This window comes from Lissotriton helveticus, chromosome 9, assembly GCF_964261635.1.
Source record: "Lissotriton helveticus chromosome 9, aLisHel1.1, whole genome shotgun sequence".
Classification (NCBI taxonomy): Eukaryota; Metazoa; Chordata; class Amphibia; order Caudata; family Salamandridae; genus Lissotriton; species Lissotriton helveticus.
The window spans coordinates 270,227,571-270,249,199 of record NC_136070.1 but is presented as its reverse complement, the minus strand read 5'-3'; the positions used below and the strand labels follow the sequence as shown (position 1 = coordinate 270,249,199).

The following is a 21,629-nucleotide window of genomic DNA, read 5'->3' as shown; positions in this document are numbered from 1 at the left end:
CTCGTGTGAGTAGTTCATCTTGATCTTGACCTGTTCATTTATTTTCACTTACTTTGAACTGCAATTTTAGTCAAGCATTTAAATAGTAAAACTGCAGGTACCCAAATACATAAATAAAATTATGATCAGATGAGGTTCTGTGTCTGACACAAGCCATCTTAAGCACTCTGTAGCATAAAGGAATGAACAGTTAAACATAGTTGAGTGTACTGCAATGTTATATAACCAAAACTCCTGATGTCATGTGTCGAGTCTCAATAGTTCACCATGTCCTTTAATTGTTCACCTTCTGATACTTGCCGTTTTATGTTTTCTTTACGAATGCAAGACTTTATGTATCAAAATGCAGACTACATTTCTGACTAATATTTCTAAAATGCAGAATACTCACCTTTAAAATGTCCCCAGGCACCAGACTGGGCGCTCTCTGTGCGTTATTAGGTGGGGCCGAATGGCTCCTCAGTGACTTCATACCACTCCGAAAGTGTCGGAGTGGACTTGCGTATAAAGCCACCCCTGCGCTCTGACAATAGTTCTTTTCTTTCTCCACCCATCACTGTGGATCTCCTCTCCAAGCTTTGTCAGTTTAAGGTGATTCTCACATTTACCACAGGGAGTGTGCCAGGGACAATGTATTTCTCAAAAATAAGAGTGTTCAAGCCATGCCATGACTGCAGAAAACAGATGCCAGTCACGGAACCACACAGCACCTCACAACACTTGCTTATGGTGTTTGGCATCTGGTCACACCATCATGCATCCTGAAGGCAACCAGGGAGCAAGAGGTGCAGCTTTACGTCGCCAAGCATAAGAGGAGGTGGGGTTCAAAACCGAGGTACCACTCCAAGTCACAACCATTCTTGGTTACAAGGTAGGCCCCAAGCAAAATTCCATTCCCACTAAAAGTGTTCTGGCGAGTCCAAGTCAAAAGTGAGCCATAAGCACAAGAAATCCAAGTGAGACTCGTCCCTGATCCTGCCACTTGAAGTCTGGTGAGGAGATTATTTTAAGGGTGTGGCGTCCTCTGACTCCGAGCCACTACCGCATTCGATCCTGATGCTCTTTGAATTTCCAGGGATGTTGTTGACCTTGCAGGAAATGTTGGCCTTCAAGGAGGCCAAACTGCACATTTTTCAGATTCTACCGGCTCATTCTCATGCACTTTCAGGCCACAGGGTCCTCTGTCCCCTGATGGTCTTCCACTGGCAGCCAGTCAAGCTCCTCCCCCACCTACCAGTCCATGCGTACTTCCACTCAGGCCCCATTCCTGTGCCAAAGCTGTTCCAGACTTCATCTCCCATCTCAGGCCTCACGCCACTTGGTTCTGTGCCTATGCCGACAGTGCGAGAAGCAGATCCAACTGTAAATCTGGTTTCTGACCCTGAACCAATGTATGCCCCACGCTAGTACTGATGCACTGTGAAATAACTAAGACACTACCAGTGATTGTACAGTTAGACCTTTACCCTTGGCCTCTCCCCTCAACACCAATGCTATCAGATGATGGAGGCCCTTTTCCGCTCCTACTCTGATGTGCTTCAGGGCATATCTAATGTTCCTCACAACACTTATGATGACTAGGATGCGAACAATCTGCTCTCCCTCATTACTGATGAAGGGCTGTCCTTGGACAGCTCGATAACGCACCAGAGACCGAAATGGACTCTCCACCTGGTGCACCAATGATAGAAAGTTCCTCTTTTGCTGTAATAATTTGAGAAGCAGCAGAAGTGCCATACTTGCTATTGGTTACTCCGAAGAATTCAGTCAATAAATTGGCTTAGTTTCCAACCATGTCCTATTGCATCTGGGCCATGGTTACTATTTAGCAAGACCCTTATGACTACTTTTCTGGCTATTTGGTTTAAACCGTGCTCAGCCCCTCTGAACAGCTGACCTGTGACCAGATGGCGCTGACCACCCACTAGGAAACCCTGATTTTCAACAAGACACCCAACGTCTGAAAGCCTTGTGGTGTAGGTATCCACAAGTAATGTCAATCCAAATGCTTTTCCTTTGACCCCCTATATCCACCCCCTAGATAGGGAGCGGAAACATAACAAGTCTATGGCAAGGTAATATTTTTCTCCGCTAGCATTCTTTACACTCTTTAAATGCACTGTATGTTCCCGGCACGTAAACCCATGCTTTTGGGACATGGCCAGTGTTATCATTGCTGGTCGATCCAACAGGAACTCTCTCACTCAAATGGTCTAAAATAGACAGTACAAAGTGTCTGCAGGTCTGGATACCACTGATTCTATAGGCCATGGTATTGGCACTTAGAAGGCTTGCCTGGATGGAATCTGAGTCTGAACTAGCTTGTCAGTCAGATTTGGATTCTGAGGGAAAGCAAATAGTGGTTTAAGTGTCTCATCATCATCATTGGTGTTTAATACGTGCCAGTTTGGGCTGATCCATCCGGATTCGAATTTTATGTGTCACATACCAGTTTTTCCTGGTTTTTTTTTCTGTTGAGCCGTGAACATTGCTGTGCTATTATATTAATTGACTCTCTTAAATGCATGCCTTCCAAGGCGGCATGAGTACCCTTTGCTACAAAATGTCTGTTTCCATTCCTCAGCATTCCTCTCAGAATCTGCCAGAGGATCAGTTCTGCCTAGGCCTTAAAATAGGTCTCCCTGCTCTTTTTGGGGGTGAATTTTAAATGGACAGGGCACACATTTATCCTTGGAAGTAATTCCTTTGACTGTTCCTCCATGACCTGCCAGATGAAGAAATTATCATCTATTTATTCGGGACCTACATCTAATATTTAATTGTAAATGTATTCTCTTCAAATACCCCATTTCAATAATTGCCACATTTGGCACACAAGATGCCCCTATTTTGCTCCCTTTCAATTGATGATATAATAAATTAAGAAGTTGAAAAAGTTTCATAAACCAATAAAAAGGCACAACACAAACTCACCTAGTCTATTTCCTGGTATTCTTGAAAGTGTTTGTTTTACACTATTGATTGCCTTCTCTTGAGGAATGTTAGTGTAGAGTCCCTCTACGTCCAATGTTACAAAGATTTCTTGACTCAGATTTAAGCGTACACACTCTACCTCTTTATCATTTCTCCTGTATCTTTGAAGTATGACCCTAAATTGGTGACGATATGTCTTAAAAATACATCTACATATTTCATTATGCGTTCTGTCAGAGCATTGAGAGAGTGGGTTGTAGGGGTGGATCTAATTTATCCTTGTGGATATTGGGTACATCGTATATGATGGGAATGTTAAGTTGTGAAGCTCACATCCATTTCTATATATGTCTCACCTTTCTAAATCTTTAGTAGTGGCCTCATTGATTTAAATTTTCAGCCTGTCATGGCAGCTCATTTGTGTTTTCTTTTCATAATGTTCGGGAATAGATAGAGCATTTCTTTCACCTTTTGCTTGTATCTTTGTGCATCCATAAGGACTATCCCTCCTCACTTGTCAAAGGGTTTCATAGTAATGACTCTGTCCTTCTGCAGGGTTTTGAGGGAATCTATTTCCCCTCAATTAAGTTGTTAGAGAACTTGGGGATACATTTGGTGAATATATCCAAACTTTTGATGATGGTTTTTTCAAAGAATGCTCCTTCTAGACCTTCCAGATGAATTGCCTCAGTCACATTTAGTAGGTCTTTGTGTAACATAAATTCGAAAGAAATTTTTCACAAAACAAATATATATATATATATATATATATATATATATATATTCACTGAAAAAAACCATAGGTTTCAGGCCTTATATAGTTAGGAATTAGCATTTAAAAAAACCTTTGAAATTCACTGGAAAAAACCATAGGTTTCAGGCCTTATATAGTTAGGAATTAGCATTTAAAAAAACCTTTGAAATTCACTGAAAAAACCATAGGTTTCAGGAGTTATATAGTTAGGAATTAGCTTTTACAAAACCTTTTAAATTCACTCAAAAAACTATAAGTTTTAGTGGTGTTATAGTTAGCTGGACATTTTACTCATACAAAACCATTGAAATTGCTCCTATATAGTTAGTTGTACTAAGTATATATCGCGCACCCGCAATCCACTGCTGATGATGTCACATATTAGATCATTCATGACATGGTCAGTGACATCACTGATGACATCTCAAATGACATCACTGACTATATAAGGCCTGAAACCTATGGTTTTTTCAGTGAATTTCAAAGGTTTTTTTAAATGCTAATTCCTAACTATATAAGGCCTGAAACCTATGGTTTTTTCAGTGAATTTCAAAGGTTTTTTAAATGCTAATTCCTAACTATATAAGGCCTGAAACCTATGGTTTTTTCAGTGAATTGCAAAGGTTTTTTAAATGCTAATTCTATTAGCGGATAACGTTTAAATATATTAATATCCTAGTGGGACCACCTGAGCAGCCCTAGGGGATCAGGGTGTTTCTACCCTGCCCCCTTTTTGTGTTCTACACGTTTGTTTTTCTGCTTTCTTGTGCCTAATTCCTAACTATATAAGGCCTGAAACCTATGTTTTTTTCAGTGAATTTGCAAGGTTTTTTAAATGCTAAATTCTAACTATATAAGGCCTGAAACCTATGGTTTTTTCATTGAATTTGCAAGGTTTTTTAAATGCTAATTCCTAACTATATAAGGCCTGAAACCTATGGTTTTTTCAGTTAATTTGCAAGGTTTTTTTAAATGCTAATTCCTAACTATATAAGGCCTGAAACCTATGGTTTTTCAGTGAATTTCAAAGGTTTTTTAAATGCTAATTCCCAACTATATAAGGCCTGAAACCTATGTTTTTTTCAGTGAATTTCAAAGTTTTTTTAATGCTAATTCCTAACTATATAAGACCGGAAAGCCCACCAGGAATCTCCAGTATGCACCAGGGGACTGCATTAAAGAGAGGTGTAATTAAGCCACGGCCCTTTTTACACCTCTCTGCAACGCAGCCCCCGTGCATGTTTGAAGAGGGGGAACTAATTCCCCTTGCATACTGGGTGTACCTGGCAGCAGAAAGCAGTGAAACAAAGGTGTGAAACTCGCAAAGGGGCCAGAGTAGAAACACCCTGACCCCTAGGCCTGCTCAGGGGGTCCCACAAGGACCCCCAAGGCAAATAAAATAATATATATATATTTTTTTTAAAGTCGCGGGGTACAAAAAAACAATAAAAAAATATAAAACAACAATAAGAATAAAAAAACAGTTCTTTTCAGAACTACCTCCAATTTATATAAAAATGCTACATTTTTAAAAAACTCTGTCTTTCTTTTTTTCTCCAGGGTACGCGTACCGGTACGTGTACCGATACGTGTACCGGGGTGCGCACCCCCTCAAAAAAATAAAATAAAAATAATGAGTGTGTGTGTTTGTGGTGTGTGTGTGTGGGGGGGTATGTGTGTGGGGTGTGTGTGTGTAGGATGTGTGGGTGTGTGTGTGGGGTGTGTGTGCGGGTGTGTGTGTGTGGGGGGGTTGTGTGTGGGGGTGTGTGGGGGTGAGGAATGTGTGTGTGTGTGTGTGTGTGTGAGGTGTGTGTGTGGGGTGTGTGAGGTGTGTGTGTGTGTGTGTGTGGGGTGTGTGTCAGAGGTGTGTGTGGGGGGGGGTGAGGTGTGTGTGGGGGATGTGTGGGGTGTGTCTGGGGGAGTGAGGTGTGTGTGGGGTGTGTGGGTGTAGGTGGGGGTGTATGGTGGGTGTGTGGGGTGTTTGGGTGTGGGTGGAGGTGTGGGTGTATAAGGTATGGTGGGGGGTGTGTGTGGGGGGGTGGGGTGTGTGTGTGTGTGTGTGGGGGGGGTATGTGTGTGTGGCACCCCTTCAAAAAAATAAAAAAATAATGTGTTAATGTGTGTGTGTGTGTGTGGTGTGTGTGTGGGGGGGTGGGGGGATGTGTGTGTGGGGGAGGTATGTGTGTGGGGTGTGTGTGTGTAGGATGTGTGTGTGGGGTGTGTGTGGGTGTGTGTGTGGGGGGGTGAGTGTGTGTGTGTGAGATGGGTGTGGGTGGAGGTGTGGGTGTATGAGGTATGTGTGGGGGGTGTAGGTGGAGGTGTGTGGGGTGTGTGTGTGTGTATGGGTGTGGGGCACCCCCTTAAAAAAGAAGAAAAAAATAATAAGTGTGTGTGTTTGTGGTGTGTGTGTGTGTGGGGGGATGGGGTGTGTGTGTGGGGGGGTATGTGTGTGGGGTGTGTGTGTAGGATGTGTGGGTGTGTGTGTGGGGTGTGTGTGGGGGTGTGTGTAGGGGTGTGTGTGTGTGTGTGTGTGTGTGTGAGGAGTGTGTGTGTGGGTGTGTGTGTGTGTGTGTGTGTGAGAGAGGTGTGTGTGTGGTGTGTGTGTGTGTGTGTGGGGTGTGTGTCAGAGGTGTGTGTGTGTGGGTGAGGTGTGTGTGGGGGATGTGTGGGGTGTGTCTGTGAGGTGTGTGTGTGTGTGGGGGGGGAGTGAGGTGTGTGTGGGTAGGGTGGTGTGGGTGTGTGCGGTGTTTGGGTGTGGGTGGAGGTGTGAGTGTGTGAGGTATGTGTGGGGGGTGTGTGTGGGAGGGGTGGGTGTGGGGTGTGTGTATGTGGGGGTATGTGTGTGGGGTGTGTGTGTGTGTATGAGTAAAATGTTCAGCTAACTATAACTGGTGTCAAACCTATGGTTTTCTCAGTGAATTTAATAGGTTTTTTAAATGCTAATTCCTAACTATAACTGGTGTGAAACCTATGGTTTTTTCAGAGAATTTCATAGGTTTTTTAAATGCTAATTCCTAACTATAACTGGTGTGAAACCTATGGTTTTTCAGTGAATTTCAAAGGTTTTTTAAATGCTAATTCCTAACTATATAAGGCCTGAAACCTTTGTTTTTTTCAGTGAACTCGCAAGGTTTTTTTAAATGCTAATTCTATTAGCGGATAACATTTATATATGTTAATATCTGTATGGGACCACCTGAACAGCACTAGGGGGGTCAGAGTGTTTCTACAAGGCCCCCAAATCTTTTTTTTTTGTTGGGCCTTGGGGGTCCTTGTGGGACCCCCTGAGCAGGCCTAGGGGGTCAGGATGCTTCTACCCTGCCCCCTTTTTGAGTTCTACACGTTTGTTTTTCTGCTTTCCTGTGCCTCAGTCTACCGAGGCACAAGATGGCTGCCAACAGTTTCTGTTTTGGAGTGTTGACAGACATTGGCAGCCAATCAGAATGCAGCTCGCGCACTAGAGGTACGCGTACCGTACGCGCACGTACGCGTACCGTAAGCGTACCGGTAAGCTCACCGGTAAGCTCACCGGTAAGCTGCCATAGATATATAAATTTTTGTGAACCTAAATTACTCAAAATCCACTGAAGCACATATCTTGAGACATAGCAAAGGCACATCGGGCTACCAGTCCCTACAATTTTGCCAAGTTTGGTGAAAATCCAATCAGCCGTTCGAGCTAAAAGTGCGACAGACCGCCCTATGGAAATTAACATGGGGAAAACACGTTTTGGGACCCCCCTTTTATCTCGGCCCCCGCTTGACGAATCCCCCCCAAACTTTCAGGGAAGGAGCGGAGAGCCGCGAGGCAAAGTTGCTGAAAAATTCAGGCTGATTCCTCAACCGGCGCCAAAGTTATTCCAAATAGAATGCTGCGATTTCCCTATGGAAATCAATCCTAAATATATATATATATATATATATATATATATATATATATATATATATATATATATATATATATATATATATATATATATACACACACACACACTCTCTCTCTCTCTTTTTTCCTAGGGCTCTCTGTCTCTCTCTCTCTCTTTTCCTGGGGCTCTCTGTCTCTCTCTCTCTCTCTCTCTCTTTTCCTAGGGCTCTCTGTCTCTCTCTCTCTCTCTCTCTCTTTTCCTAGGGCTCTCTGTCTCTCTCTCTCTCTCTCTCTCTCTTTTCCTAGGGCTCTCTGTCTCTCTCTCTCTCTCTTTTCCTAGGGCTCTCTGTCTCTCTCTCTCTCTCTCTCTCTCTTTTCCTAGGGCTCTCTGTCTCAATGTTCCTACTTGATTAGAAGTCTCCTCCCCTTCGGATTCTGAAGAGTAGATGTCTGAAAATGTGACTACTTTGTTTTATTCCAACACAACTTCTCCTACCTCAAGTTCTGAGGAAGGTCAGGGCAGAGCGGGCCAAAGTCATTTATATTGGCCCTAGACACTTTGGTAGATTGACAAAACCTCTCACTGAGCACAGGAATTGTCCTTACAAAATGGAAACAGGCAATGGTGAAGGCTTTGCTGAAATAAGCCAACCTAGACCCTATCGATTTGGGAAATTATAGACCGATTTCTCTCCTCCCGGCCATGAGTAAGCTCCTGGAGAAGCATGTGAATTCCGCTCTAGTTGATTCTTAGAAAGCCATGGTATTCCTAATGACACTCATTAGTATGGATTTCGTCCATACTATGGCACTGAGAGTGCCCTCCTGTCAATTGCGGAGGATGCTAAAGAGCAACTGGATCACGGATGGATGGTAGCTATCATTCTCTCTGATCTCAGTGCAGAATGTGACACTGTTCGTCACAACATCCTCATTAAGCAATTTAATAGCGCTGGAATCTCGGTTCTATCTCTTGCGTGGCTCATATCCCTTCTGTAGAAGAGATGACAGATGACACCTGCAGATGACAGCCAAATCTATCTTGAAACCTTCACAGACTAAATGTCACTCTAAAAGAAATCCAACATTGGCTGTCGCTTAACCACTTAAAACTCAACCGAGACAAAACCGAAATACTCCTCATCTTCAACAAAGAGGAGAACCATCATATTTCAGAATGGCTTAAAGCTTTGGATGCTCTTAAAGGCAATCACACTGTGACCCGCTCTGTTAAATCGTTAGGAATTACCCTAGACTCAAAACTCGACATGGCCAATCACATCAAGAACTCCGCAAAGAGTGCCTTCGTCAACCTGAAGTTACTTAACAAAATAAAACCATTCAGCCCAATCAACGACCTCAAACAAGCCACCCACTCACTGGTGCTATCCAGACTCGACTATGGGAATGCCACCCTCACGGGTACAACAAAATCGCACCTAGCCCCCCTCAAAACTACTCTCAGTGCAGCAGCTAGAATGGTCACTGGAATCAGGAAATACGATCACATCTCACCAACACTCAGAGAACTAAAATGTCTCCAAAACGAACTGCGTGCCAGATACAGAACTGCCTGCCTCACAGTATTTGGAGCCAAACTCAAGAGGGCTGGCCAGACAAGGAACCTCAGGAGCTCCAGTACCCTACTACTCACCCCCATGAAAACACGCAAACAAAAAACTGCTGCACGGCCCTTCGCCGGAAATGCACCCAAAATCTGGAACGCCATTCCAGTCGGTATCAGGACTATCCCATCTGTCACAAAATTCAAAAAACAACTTAAAGTCATTTTCCTCAACCGCTCCCTCCCGGATGGATAGCCGCCATCAAAATGCTATTTCCTGCTCGTCGTCTCTTACTGACATTGTAGCTCTAAGACTTTCCTCCTCCATGCTATTCGACCCCCAACTGCCCCCCTCCCTTATTTGGTTCAACCCCAAGACAACGTGCACTCTGAGGTTATCTCAGGACTCACGGACTACCTCAATGCTGCTCAGCACACATGGATTTCCGAACCTATTATGTAGAATCCTGCTTTATTGTATCAACCCCAAGACAACGTGCACTCTATGAGGTTATCTCAGGACTAGCGTACTACCTCAATGCTTCTCAGCACACTTGGACTGCCGAACCTATAAGTAGAATACTGCTTATTGTATAAATCTTGCTCAAAAACTGTTGTGAAGCCTCTGATACCCTCGGGTCGGATGTATGACATTACAGCGCATGCTTTTACCACGCATGCCTTTACATCGCAGTTTTTACAACGCATGCTGTTACAACGCATAGCGTTAAGGGGTGCTGGATAGTGAATAGTTTAATTTACTATTCCAACTTCAGGCCCCATGGATAGTAGGGAAGGGGTTGGATAGTAAATTAAAACTATTCCCTATCCTAGAGCGCCCCCCAGCGCAATGCCTTGTAATGGCATGCGTTGTAATAGTTGCGTCGTAAAGGCACTGCGTGGTAAAAGTTGCGTTGAAAAGGATGTTTCCCCCTCGGGTCAGGCTAGTGCTTTATAAAATTCCTTAATAAATAAATAAAGTAATAAGAGATCCTTCCAGATCTTTGAGGGTGGCTGTACTTCTGTCATCTTCCCGCTTACATGTGATGTTCCACAGGGCTCCTCGTTGAGCCCTACACTTTTTAACTTATTTATAAGTCCACTAGCAGATGTCGTTCAACCCTGTAGAATTTCAATTGTGACCTATGCAGATGACACTCAATTGGTCTTATCTCTCACACAGAATCATAATCCTCATTTTGCCACCCTAGGCCTATGCCTGGAGAAGGTTGCTTCCTGGATAAATAACTCCTGTCTGAAACTGAATGAAAACAAAACTGAGCTCCTGATTCTTGGCAATAATCCCTGCCCCCTCGATGGATTTGCCAAACTGCCTGGGACTTGCACCTATTTCCAAACAGGCCATAATAAGACTCGGTATATGAATTTACTCCTCTTTAAATTTGGAGGCCCAGGAAACAAAACTTGCAGCATTATGCTTTGGCATCCTTAGGATGCATAGAAAAATCTTTCCTCTGCTTCCACCACTCTCCCAGAGGCTAGTGGCCCAGGCCCTTATTCTTTCTCACATGGAAAATGGACATTCCGTCTGTTTAGGGGCCTCAAAATGACCATAAGAAAACTGCAAGTTGTGCAGAATGCGGCTGCTGGTATCCTCCAAAACATTCATTAACATCACTCCGCTTGCCACAGTCTCAATTCCCTCCACTGACTCCCAGAAGGAGAACATATTAAGTACAAAGAACTTTGCATTGCTTAACTGGCCTTTCTGAATGCCGGGCCTCTGATCACCCATTCTCTGATTTCTTCCTATGTTCCTGATCAAACCTTTCGCTCCTCTAGTGCCTTCCTTGCCAACTGCCCCTCCATCAGAAAATTCAGATGGGGAGGTCAGTTCTTCCATTTCATTGTAGCTAGAACTTCCTTCCCCTGAGATTCACCACGCAGAAACTTCAGTTCCTTAAATTACAAAAAACCTGGCTATTTCAGAAATACCTCCTCTGAGTTTCGAAACAGTTGTGTCTCACTGAAATCTCTGGGAGGCCTTCTGGTAGCCATGCGCTATATAAGTGCAACATAGAATTGAATAAACTGGGCCAGGAGGGGGTGTATCAAGAGCTTCTGTGCATTCGCCCTCCGGTCCGACTACACCTTTGGGAGGACTTCTTGTCTCAGAAATAGGGGAGAGTCCTACACCTGAACCTTCACATCCTACATGATTGAGTGGTGATGAGTTGATGACTTTTGACCTTCCGTCTGAAGTGCTAGATGTCATTCTTTCAGCCAGATGATACAAATGAAATTAATGTATGCCAGACAATGGGAAAAGTTCTAAAGATTCTAAAGGTGGAGAATCTGCAGTTAAATTGGGTATCCTCCAGAAAGAGCCTTTACAAAGGTAAGTAACTTATTCATCTTAGCATTTCTAAAGTTACTGGGTTTGCACGGAGCTTGATAGTATAGTGTATTTATTTCAAATATTTGTGTTTCACTTTAGTAGACAAAATAAATCTCCAAGTGGTGAAATTAAGTTTTGGGCTCATTGCTTTATAAAGATTAACAAGAAAAACATCACTTAGTGAATAGTTTAGGTTTTTTCATCTCTCTTGAAAAAGGCACCAAGTGACTATTACAGAGCTATTGGATTTAACATGTAGATAGCTGAAATCTTATTGTCAAGAACAAAAACATTACCTTACATGACTGTCAACCAAGGCTTCTCTATCCCTACATCTGAATCCCTGCTAACACATATATTACTCAAGACAAAGCAACATAATAAATTCAATCGCCCGATAAGCCATGCAAACGTATCTAACCTGTCCCCACTTTGTCAGCCTGCCTTCCAGAATTTGATGGTTGGCTATGGGTATGGGCCAAAAAAACAAATGCAGGGAGCTCTAAAAAATGGATGATTGTTGCCGCCCACTTGAAGGTCAAAAGGAATCAAAAAAACTATTGCTTGAGATAGAGGCTGTTGAAATCAGACAGAGCAGAAGTCTTAAATAATAGATATAAAAAACCAGCATTCATCCCTTCACCACAGCCATTGGTTTAATTGCCATCAGCAGGATATCTACAGGTGTCACCTGTGAAAGCAACTGTGTGTGACAAGGACCAGATCGAGAGGCCATAGACCGAATTAGCAACATATGGGCTCTGGACTCTTACCTTCTTACCTGCCCAAAAGGTAAGAAGGTAAATCACTAGCAAGTGGCGTAGGGCTAGTCTTTCTTTGTTATCAGGGAATTGCAGTCTTAATTATTCTAAATCTTTCACCGTGATCGATCGCCAAGTCAATTCATGACATACTCTACTTAAAACCAAGGTGCTTACTCTAATAGAGATAACATTTTAGTGATCAGTAAAGAAGAGGGAGCCACACCTTCCTGGATATAATGTAGGTCAGAAGTGGGTGGACAACGTTGTATAGAAACAGAGTGAAGTACCATACAGGAAAATGAGGATTCTCAACAAACTACAGCTATATTGTAAAGTCTAGCCCCATGTCTCAGAGCTAACCTTAAGAAGCTGTTCTCAAACCCTGGTCCTATCTCGCCTACACCAAGATTATGGGTGGTTCCTTGGTGCTGAACTGAGTGTATAAAGTAAAAGATGGCATATCACAATGCAAAAAGCGGGCAACCAGAGGAGTCACAGAAACAAGATTTTGCAGGACCTGTAGAATTTGTTAAAGACTTGGTGACCATCTCCGATCTTTCGAATAATTCCCTCCTGTGTGTATGGTTGAGGAAACACTTACATTCCAAAAATGTGTCAAAGGGTTGAGTATGGCATGCCGAATGTCACAAAGTACCTTAAACTTCTTATTGAAGGGCATTTTTCTGAATTTTAGAGCGAACCAAATTCCTTCACAAAAGTACAATGCAGCACCAATAGGTTTATTATTAAGAGGGTTAAAACCACACTATTTCCCTTTAAGGTTCCAGGTGCTTCTAGTCCGAAATGTCTTGTACTGGCAGTTGCCTCTCCGAGTCAGTTATTTTTTTCGCAGCTCACAAAGGTGGAGTCAGAGTACTGTGTAACTCGAAAGACTTCTTCGAACAAAAGACAGTTGGAAATGCCCGGGCATCACACTAGACGACAGGAGTTTGCAGAGCATGTGCATCTACAGTACCTCACAGTACAAACACATTTTTACAGAGTAAGTCCTATTTTCCTTTTTTTCTACCCACTTTTTACAGATTCCCTGGCTGCAAACTGTTACCATATTCACTTGATGTGTTTCGTCTCTGGAATACATTTTAATGTTTTTGCTGGTATTTTAAGTCATTTGTTCTCGTCAAAATGCCTTCACTTATTGTTGTGTCCCCTTTATGTGGTTGGAAGGGGGCTTTGCCTACCCACCCACTAGGTCTGAAGGCTGTGACTGCTAGTCTCTCACTTTAGATTGGGAAATGTTGCACTTAATTATGTAAAAAGCACCTTGAAGAACAGGGAACATCATTCTAAAAGGAAAAATCATGAGACCTGAGAGCCAAACACAAAAACAAAGGTTTTCCAGGAAAGATTCTGCTGCCTTTACGGCATAGCCTTCGGCTCCAAGGGATTCTCGTAGAGGGAGATTCAACAAGAAAAAAAAACAAAAGGAAGAGAAACAAAATAAATGTTGCCACTTTCATTATCGGTAGCCCTGATCAGTGTTTAAGATCTTGATGTCATTAAGAGGTTAGGCCCAACCTGGTTGTCGTCGATGGCAGGATCTGTCTTGGTCTTGACGTTGAGTCATAACTGGCACTCATCATTGAGGAAGACACCAATATGGAGACATTTAAAGTCTCCCTGTTCGTTATGGTACTATTCAATGTGGTGCAAGTCGACATAGTTGACATTGACTCCATCATTGTAAGAGTCTTTGACTCTAATTAAAAAGCTGTGCCTCTCGCCTACTGTGACTGGATGTCAGGTTTCTCTTGGACCTCTGACGAGGTGGACCCTCTTCAAACTTCACTGAGCCCTATGGAAGTGGAGGCAGCTGTAACTGTAGAATCAACACCAGTTATGCTCTTCAGGCCAGTAGCAATGCCTCCTATTAGTAAAAGGCCTCCCTCCACTCGTCTATCACTTAAGTTATGCACAACATCTGAGGCACCTCACCCTGCTCCGTAACATTTACAGGATCTACAGTAAGATCATTCACAAAATTAATAACTGAAAAGCTTTCTATACACTGGCCTTACCTACTTCTCATCAGCAGCAAAGGTGAACTTACAGTCAAAGGAGAGGCTCCAGATTCAAGTCCACCATTCAACTCCAGTCACTAATTCTGTACGGCAACCACTGTCCAATTTCAGGATTTCTCCAATCTTCCCGTACCCACTTAAGGTTGCAAAATATTACAAGCTACATGTGGTTACTTGATTGTTCAATGTGGATACTCTTCCTTTCACAGTGCCTCCTACCTCTGTTATATTTAACCCAAAATGATAAAAAATAAATCATCTGGTCGGCCTGCACAAGGAGAAGTCTTCTTTGATAAAGAGGAGAGTTTCTGATGGATGCTTCTAACCGCAGATTCCTCACCTCCCAAGGAATAAGACTGGACCCAGAAACTTTTAGTGAAGTTCTTCTGCGAAGTCCTAGTTGGCTTCGTGCATGTAAGCGCCACCTGTTCATGCTAACCTCTGTTCCTTTCCATGTCTTCAGACGCAGATCCAGAGCATCTCCCTGATCTTTGACCAGACTTCCGAGAAACAAAATGCTTCAGTCTGCTATGGTAACGTTCCCCCCTAAATTCACAGGTTTCAAACCATGCAGGGACTGTTGCAAACAAATACATTTGATGGGCCCTCCGAAAGTCTGTTTGTGGTGTCAGACCACGCCTCCTAGGCCTATGGTGCCTGTCCCCAGAGTAATCTAAAGGCCATACGGTAACACAAAGCCAAACTCTGCCTTGACATGCACAATATGTCTCTTTGCATCTGAATCGATTCATTTTCAGATTATTCAATCCATAACTTCAGGGTTTCAGACCTTTTGTTCATTATCATTATCACAGGCACCGCCTCCCATTCTTCACCATGCTTACAGGGACATTCACACTTTTCTTCTGTATGGTCATGTGTACATTTCTGATTTGGGGGCTGAGCAAAGCATTCTTTCAGTTGAAAGGTTTTGCATGTTTATTGAAACAGACCAAAAGTCTTAAAGTCTACCCAGTTTTTCATTCATTAAAGCCCCACATGCACAGGCTTACCTTTGTAAATGAAATCGACGTTTCATTAGCTTGTTTCCTGTATTTCCTATTGTTACCAATGTCCAATAATTTCAGCTCCTCCCATGCTTTCAAATAGATGTGATTTTGCTTATTGTGCCAACAGCAAAATTATAATCTCATATCAAACAAAGAAACGTGATTCTGCCACACATATTGGTTGTGGCTAAGGCTAAACTGTGATTTTCTTTGATTAAAGCCCATCTTCTAGCTTAAACAGTATGCAGAAAAGGTCTCCATAAGCCTTCCTTCTTCAAGACTCTAGTGACATAGGACTTACTTAAAAGATTAAAGATTTTTTTCCACCAATAAGAACATCTTTTCCTCCTTTGGAACTTGATTTTCTATTTTCCAATTTAATGGATTCTCCTTTTTAAAACATCCACAAGGGGCTTAGTTGCAGGATCGAATATAGAAGGTAGCATGTAGTACTGTTACTTAAGCATGCATGGTTAGTGAACTAGAGGCTCTTTCAACCGTGGAACCCTACACTGTCTCCTTCTCAAAAAGGGTAGTCATGAGAAACCATCCTTTTTGCCTAAGGTAGCCTCAGAAATTTAATAATAACCCATCCATGACTTTTCCAGGTTTTTTTTAGCCCTCCTGTTTTTCACCATTTTCACAACAAACCCTCCTGTTCTACAGTATGCTGGCAGGAGAATCCCTCCTAATCTTCGTCATGCTCATAGATGAATGAATTCTTTTCTTCTGTAGGGTTCATGAGTACATTTCTGAGCAGAACACAACCATCATTTAGTGTGTGAGATCAAAAGCCTATGAAAGGTAAACCAAATTTTCATTAATTATGGCCCCGTGCGTAAAGACTTAGTCTCCTTTAAGCAATTGTTTTCTCATTAGATTAATGCCTTTATTTCCTCTTCTCACCAATTGTCCAATACATTACTGCCAGCAAAGCCCAGGGCTCATTCCTGCAGAGGGAATGTGGCAACTACAGTTTGGTTAAAGAGTAACCTACTGGGAGTAATTTGTAAAGTGTCCTCTTGGAAATCTCTTCACAAATTTGGCAGTCACAGTGGCAATGAACCTGACAAAAGAGCAGACTATAGTATAGGTCAGGCCATTAAGATTATTTTCGCTTAATACATTTTGAGTGTCGAATTTCCAGACTTTAAGACTTGCGGTCTTTTATCTCTTATGGCTGAAAGCCATAGGATGTTGGGGATTTGCTTGCTTCTCTATTCTAACATGCATGACTATCAATGAAGACCCTACAATGCAGAAGAAATGTTACTCACTGATAGTACTTATATCTGAGAGCCACAGGATATTAGGGATTTCCTTGCTACTCAGTCTATCAATGAAAGTAATATGGTGCAGAAGAAATGATAACATACTCCTAGTGCTGGTTCTGCATCCTGATGACCTTCAGTGAAGTTGTAATTGACCCCTCTACCTCCTGAGCTTGTTATCTTGATCTATGGAATATTAGTCACAAAGCTTTAGTCTTTATCTAACTATGCATATTCTCCAAAATGATCTGAGTCTAAGAGGCAACTGCCAGCACAAGGCATCATTGAATTGTAAGCACCTGAGCTTGAATTAAAGTTCTAGCACACCTTCCCTGTTTGCACTGCAATGCACCTTTAGCTGTGTGCATTAGGTGCACACCAGGATAGTGTTCCTGTTACAGCAAATGTGCTGTTCATTGTCAATGTATGCACTTCAGTCTGCACTGTGAACAGCACGTTAGTGAAAGGTGGAGACCGCCAGTAAATATATCTTGTACCCTCGCCATGCACTGCACTGCTAATTATCTTCCATATTCACATCACTTATGACATGTTCTATGACATCATTGATGACAACACTGCATTGTGGGGCGCAAGTTATAGTTACTTTAGGGCACAGGTTACAGTTCCTTGAGATAGAACTAGACCTGGCGAATTTCAGTGGTTTTGTTAGTTTAAAACGGTAACTGACATTTTCACCTAACTATAACGTCCCTTTAACCTTAGATTTTTCCAGTGAAATGTGCGTATAAATATATACACACATATGTTTGTGTGTGTATGTATATATATATATATATATATATATATAAACACGTGTATACTGGATTTAAAATATTTGGAATGCAGCAGCAAATCATTCACTGCTGACTCGACCTGGTCAGAGCCGGTCGCTCCACCCGCCTCGTACATGACCCCCGATTGCTGCCGCCACCGCTGCCCGCTGTGCCTCTGGTGTGCCCCTGAGCTGCTGTGCCCCTGAGCTCGCCAAGGATCTGGTCTTGTGCAGTATTTTGTTTTCATTTTTGCCCTGTATTTAAATTGTTGTGCCTGTTTCGTTTTTGCTCTGCATTCAAATTGTTGTGCCCCCTGATTGCTGCCGCCACCGCTGCCCGCTGTGCCTCTCTGGTTTCGGTTTTGTTTCTGGATTCCATTTGTTGTGCCCTGTGCCCCTCCACCCCGCTCCCTGCCGCTGCTCAGCCCAACCCCCGTTCCCTCCTGCATCACCGCTCCTCCCCTCCCCACTCGCCACCCCGCTCCCAGCTGCTCCTCCCTCGCTCCGCCCCCCTCCAGAGTGGCAAACGCGCAGCGTTCACGCGCAGCAGGCGCACCAAAGGTAAGCCCCTCTACGCCCGTCCGCGCCGGTACCGCGCCCAGCGCCAGAACCCCTGGATCCCGCAAAGGCCATCCCTCCCGCCAAACTTACGACGGCGCAACCCTCACTGCACTCAACACCGCTGCCTCCACTACTGCCACCAAGCCGCCCCAGGACGTACCCATGGACCCTTCACCTGCCAATCCTGCAAGTTCTGCTGCATCAGGACCCACACTACAACCACAAACGCCAAACAGAGCTCCAATAACAACTACCTGAAGTGCATCCTGCTCACATCCGCTCGGTCCACAGACACGCCATTGAACTATGGAACCTACTCGACACCACCTCGCCGGACGTCGCCTTTCTCACGGAAACCTGGATGAATGCCTCATCAGCACCCGACATCGCCATAGCCATCCTGGACGGATACAAGATCATCCGAAGAGACCGCATCAACCAAACAGGAGGAGGCATCGCCATCGTCCACAAGAACACCATCCGCATCTCAACCAACACCGACGACACCCTCTTAGCCACCGAACACCTCCACTTCCAGATACACACCGACCCCAAGACCACACTCAGAGGCACCCTCATTTACAGACCCCCAGGACCCCGCACACAATTCAGCGAAGACATTGCTGACTTTGTCAGCCCACACTCCCTCCCCTCCGATGACTACATCCTCCTAGGGGACCTCAACTTCCACCTGGAGAATAACAACGACAACAACACCACCACCCTGCTGGATAACCTCGCCAATCTCGGACTCAAACAACTGGTGTACACCCCCACCCACTACGCCGGACACACGCTCGACCCAATCTTCTCATCCAGCAAGCACATCTCCTTCAATCACGTCACGGAACTGCACAGGACAGACCACAGCTGCGTCCACTTCAGCTTCAGAAAGACCACGACCCAACTCCACCCGCAACAAGTTCCCCGCAGAAGCTGGAACAAAATTACCACTGACCAGCTCACCACATCTCTGAACCAAAACCCTCCCGCCATAGCAACGGACCCAAATCAAGCAGCCATCAATCTCGCACAGTGGATCACCCACTGCGCTAACGAACTAGCACCCTTGAAAAACCATCCCAACAAGCCAGGAAGCAAAAAAGCCTCCTGGTTCAACGATGACCTCAAGAACTCCAAAAAGAACTGCCGCACCCTCGAGAAAGCCTGGCGAAGAAACCCAACCACAGACAACATGACCGCCCTCAAGAACGCCACCCGCAAACACCACCAGCTGATCCGCCCCACCAAGAAATCATCATTCAAGGATAGACTGGACGGCAAAGCCCACAACAGCAAGGAACTCTTCAGCATTGTCAAGGAGCTCACCAATCCCAGCGCCGGCAACAACGACATCACTCCCTCTCAAGACCTCTGCGACTCTCTAGCCTCGTTCTTCCACAGCAAGATCGCAGACATACATAACAGCTTCGGCGACCAGCCCACTCCCCTCACCACTGAACCGAACCCCCCCACCACCACCCTCCGCGCCTGGACGCCAATCAACACCGATGACACCATTCGCTTGATGAACTCCATCCACTCCGGATCGCCAACCGACCCATGCCCCCATCACATCTTCAACAAGGCCGACTCCGTCATCGCACCCCAACTCCGGGACATCATCAACTGCTCCTTCAACATCGCTATCTTCCCAGAAAGCTGGAAACACGCCGAGCTCAGCGCCCTCCTGAAGAAACCTACAGCAGACCCCACCGAACTTAAGAACTACCGCCCCATCTCGCTCCTCCTGTTCCCCGCCAAAGTCATAGAGAAGACCGTCAACAGTCAGCTCGCCGCCTTCCTTGAGTCCAACAGTTCCCTCGACCCCTCACAGTCCGGCTTCTGAGCCAACCACAGCACTGAGACCGCTCTCATCGCAGCCACAGACGACATCCGGAATCTGCTCGACAACGGGGAAACTGCGGCCCTAATCCTCCTGGACCTCTCCGCAGCGTTCGACACGGTCTGCCACCGCACACTTGTACAACGCCTCAGGAACGTCGGGATACAAGATAAGGCATTGGATTGGATCATCTCGTTCCTAGCCGGAAGAACCCAGAGAGTCCGCCTCCCCCCTTTCAAATCAGAGGCCACCGAAGTCATATGCGGCGTTCCACAAGGATCATCGCTCAGCCCCACCCTCTTCAACGTCTACATGAGTCCCCTCGCATCCATCGCACGCCAACACAACCTCAACATCATCTCCTATGCAGACGACACCCAGCTGATCCTCTCCCTCACCAAAGACCCAACCACCGCCAAAACCAACCTACACGAAGGGATGAAAGACGTAGCCGAATGGATGAAGAACAGCCGCCTAAAACTGAACTCCGACAAGACGGAAGTCCTCATCCTTGGATCATCCCCCTCTACCTGGGACGACTCATGGTGGTCCCCGGCCCTAGGCAGCGCACCCAAACCAACGGACCATGCTCGCAACCTGGGATTCATCCTAGACTCCTCCCTCTCGATGACCAGACAAGTCAACGCCGTCTCATCATCATGTTTTAACATCCTACGCATGCTCCGAAAGATCTTCCGATGGATCCCCACCGAAACAAGGAAGGTGGTCACCCAAGCACTTGTAACCGGTCGACTAGACTACGGAAACACCCTCTACGCCAGAACCACAGCCAAATTGCAGAAAAGACTTCAACGCATTCAAAACGCCTCCGCCCGACTCATCCTTGACTTACCTCGCCACAACCACATATCCGGTCACCTGAGAGACCTGCACTGGCTCCCCGTCAACAAGAGAATCACGTTCCGTCTCCTCACCCACGCACACAAGGCCCTCCACGACCTAGGACCCAGATACATCAACACTCGCCTGACCTTTTACACCCCCACCCGCCAACTACGATTGTCCAACCAAGCCCTCGCCGCGATTCCACGCATCCGAAGAGTCACCGTGGTAGGAAGATCCTTCTCCTACTTGGCGGCCAAGACATGGAACTCACTCCCCACCCACCTCCGTCTCACACAGAACCACCTCTCCTTCAGAAAGCAACTCAAAACCTGTCTGTTCGATCAGTAGCGTACCCCTCTCCCTTAAGCGCCTTGAGACCCTCTGGGTGAGTAGCGCGCTATACAAATTCCTGACTTGACTTGACTTGATTCACTCATTACCACATCTGCATTTGCTCCGTCCCATAACCAGTGCTAGAAGACAGATTTTTCTCGTGGGAAAGTAAGTTGTACCCTTCCATTCGTAATGTGTGTCCTTTAAAGCACTGCCCACAACACATTCTCTGTTCTGTTCTCATCCACTTCAAGCAGTGCATTAACAATGCAAACTAAAGGAAGATGAAAAAGGTATGAAAAATGTATAATTCTTCTAGTTTTAAATATGTCTCTGTTTACCACATTAGAAGGCAAGTCAGCTGTGCAAATTATTTGGACATGTATCTTCTATTTTATGCAATAAACATGAATGTAAACAACAGTTGCCAGATGAATAAATCTCTGTATTCAATTATATTCTGTTGATGTTTTATTGGTAAATAACATTTCTCTATGTGTTTGTATTTTAGGGCGATGCCAAGTCCTGATTAGAGGCGGGGGCCTTGTAATGTTGGGCTGGTTTCTCCATTACTGCCCATTTTTTGTCATGGGAAGAGTCTTGTACTTCCACCACTACTTCCCAGCAATGCTGTTCTCCAGCATGCTCACAGGTAAATTATCATGTTCTTCAGCATGCTTGCAGGTAAACCTCTTCTGTTCTTCA

General features: G+C 44.7%; 1 protein-coding gene across 1 annotated transcript in view; it reads left to right on the top strand.

Moving 5' to 3' along the window:
• Positions 1-21,629, top strand: part of POMT2 (protein O-mannosyltransferase 2) — a 425,522-nt gene that overhangs the window by 357,164 nt on the left and 46,729 nt on the right. Inside the window, exon 19 of the mRNA XM_078659955.1 lies at positions 21,436-21,576. Coding sequence (XP_078516081.1) covers positions 21,436-21,576 — 141 coding nt within the window. The remainder of the gene's footprint in view (positions 1-21,435; positions 21,577-21,629) is intronic.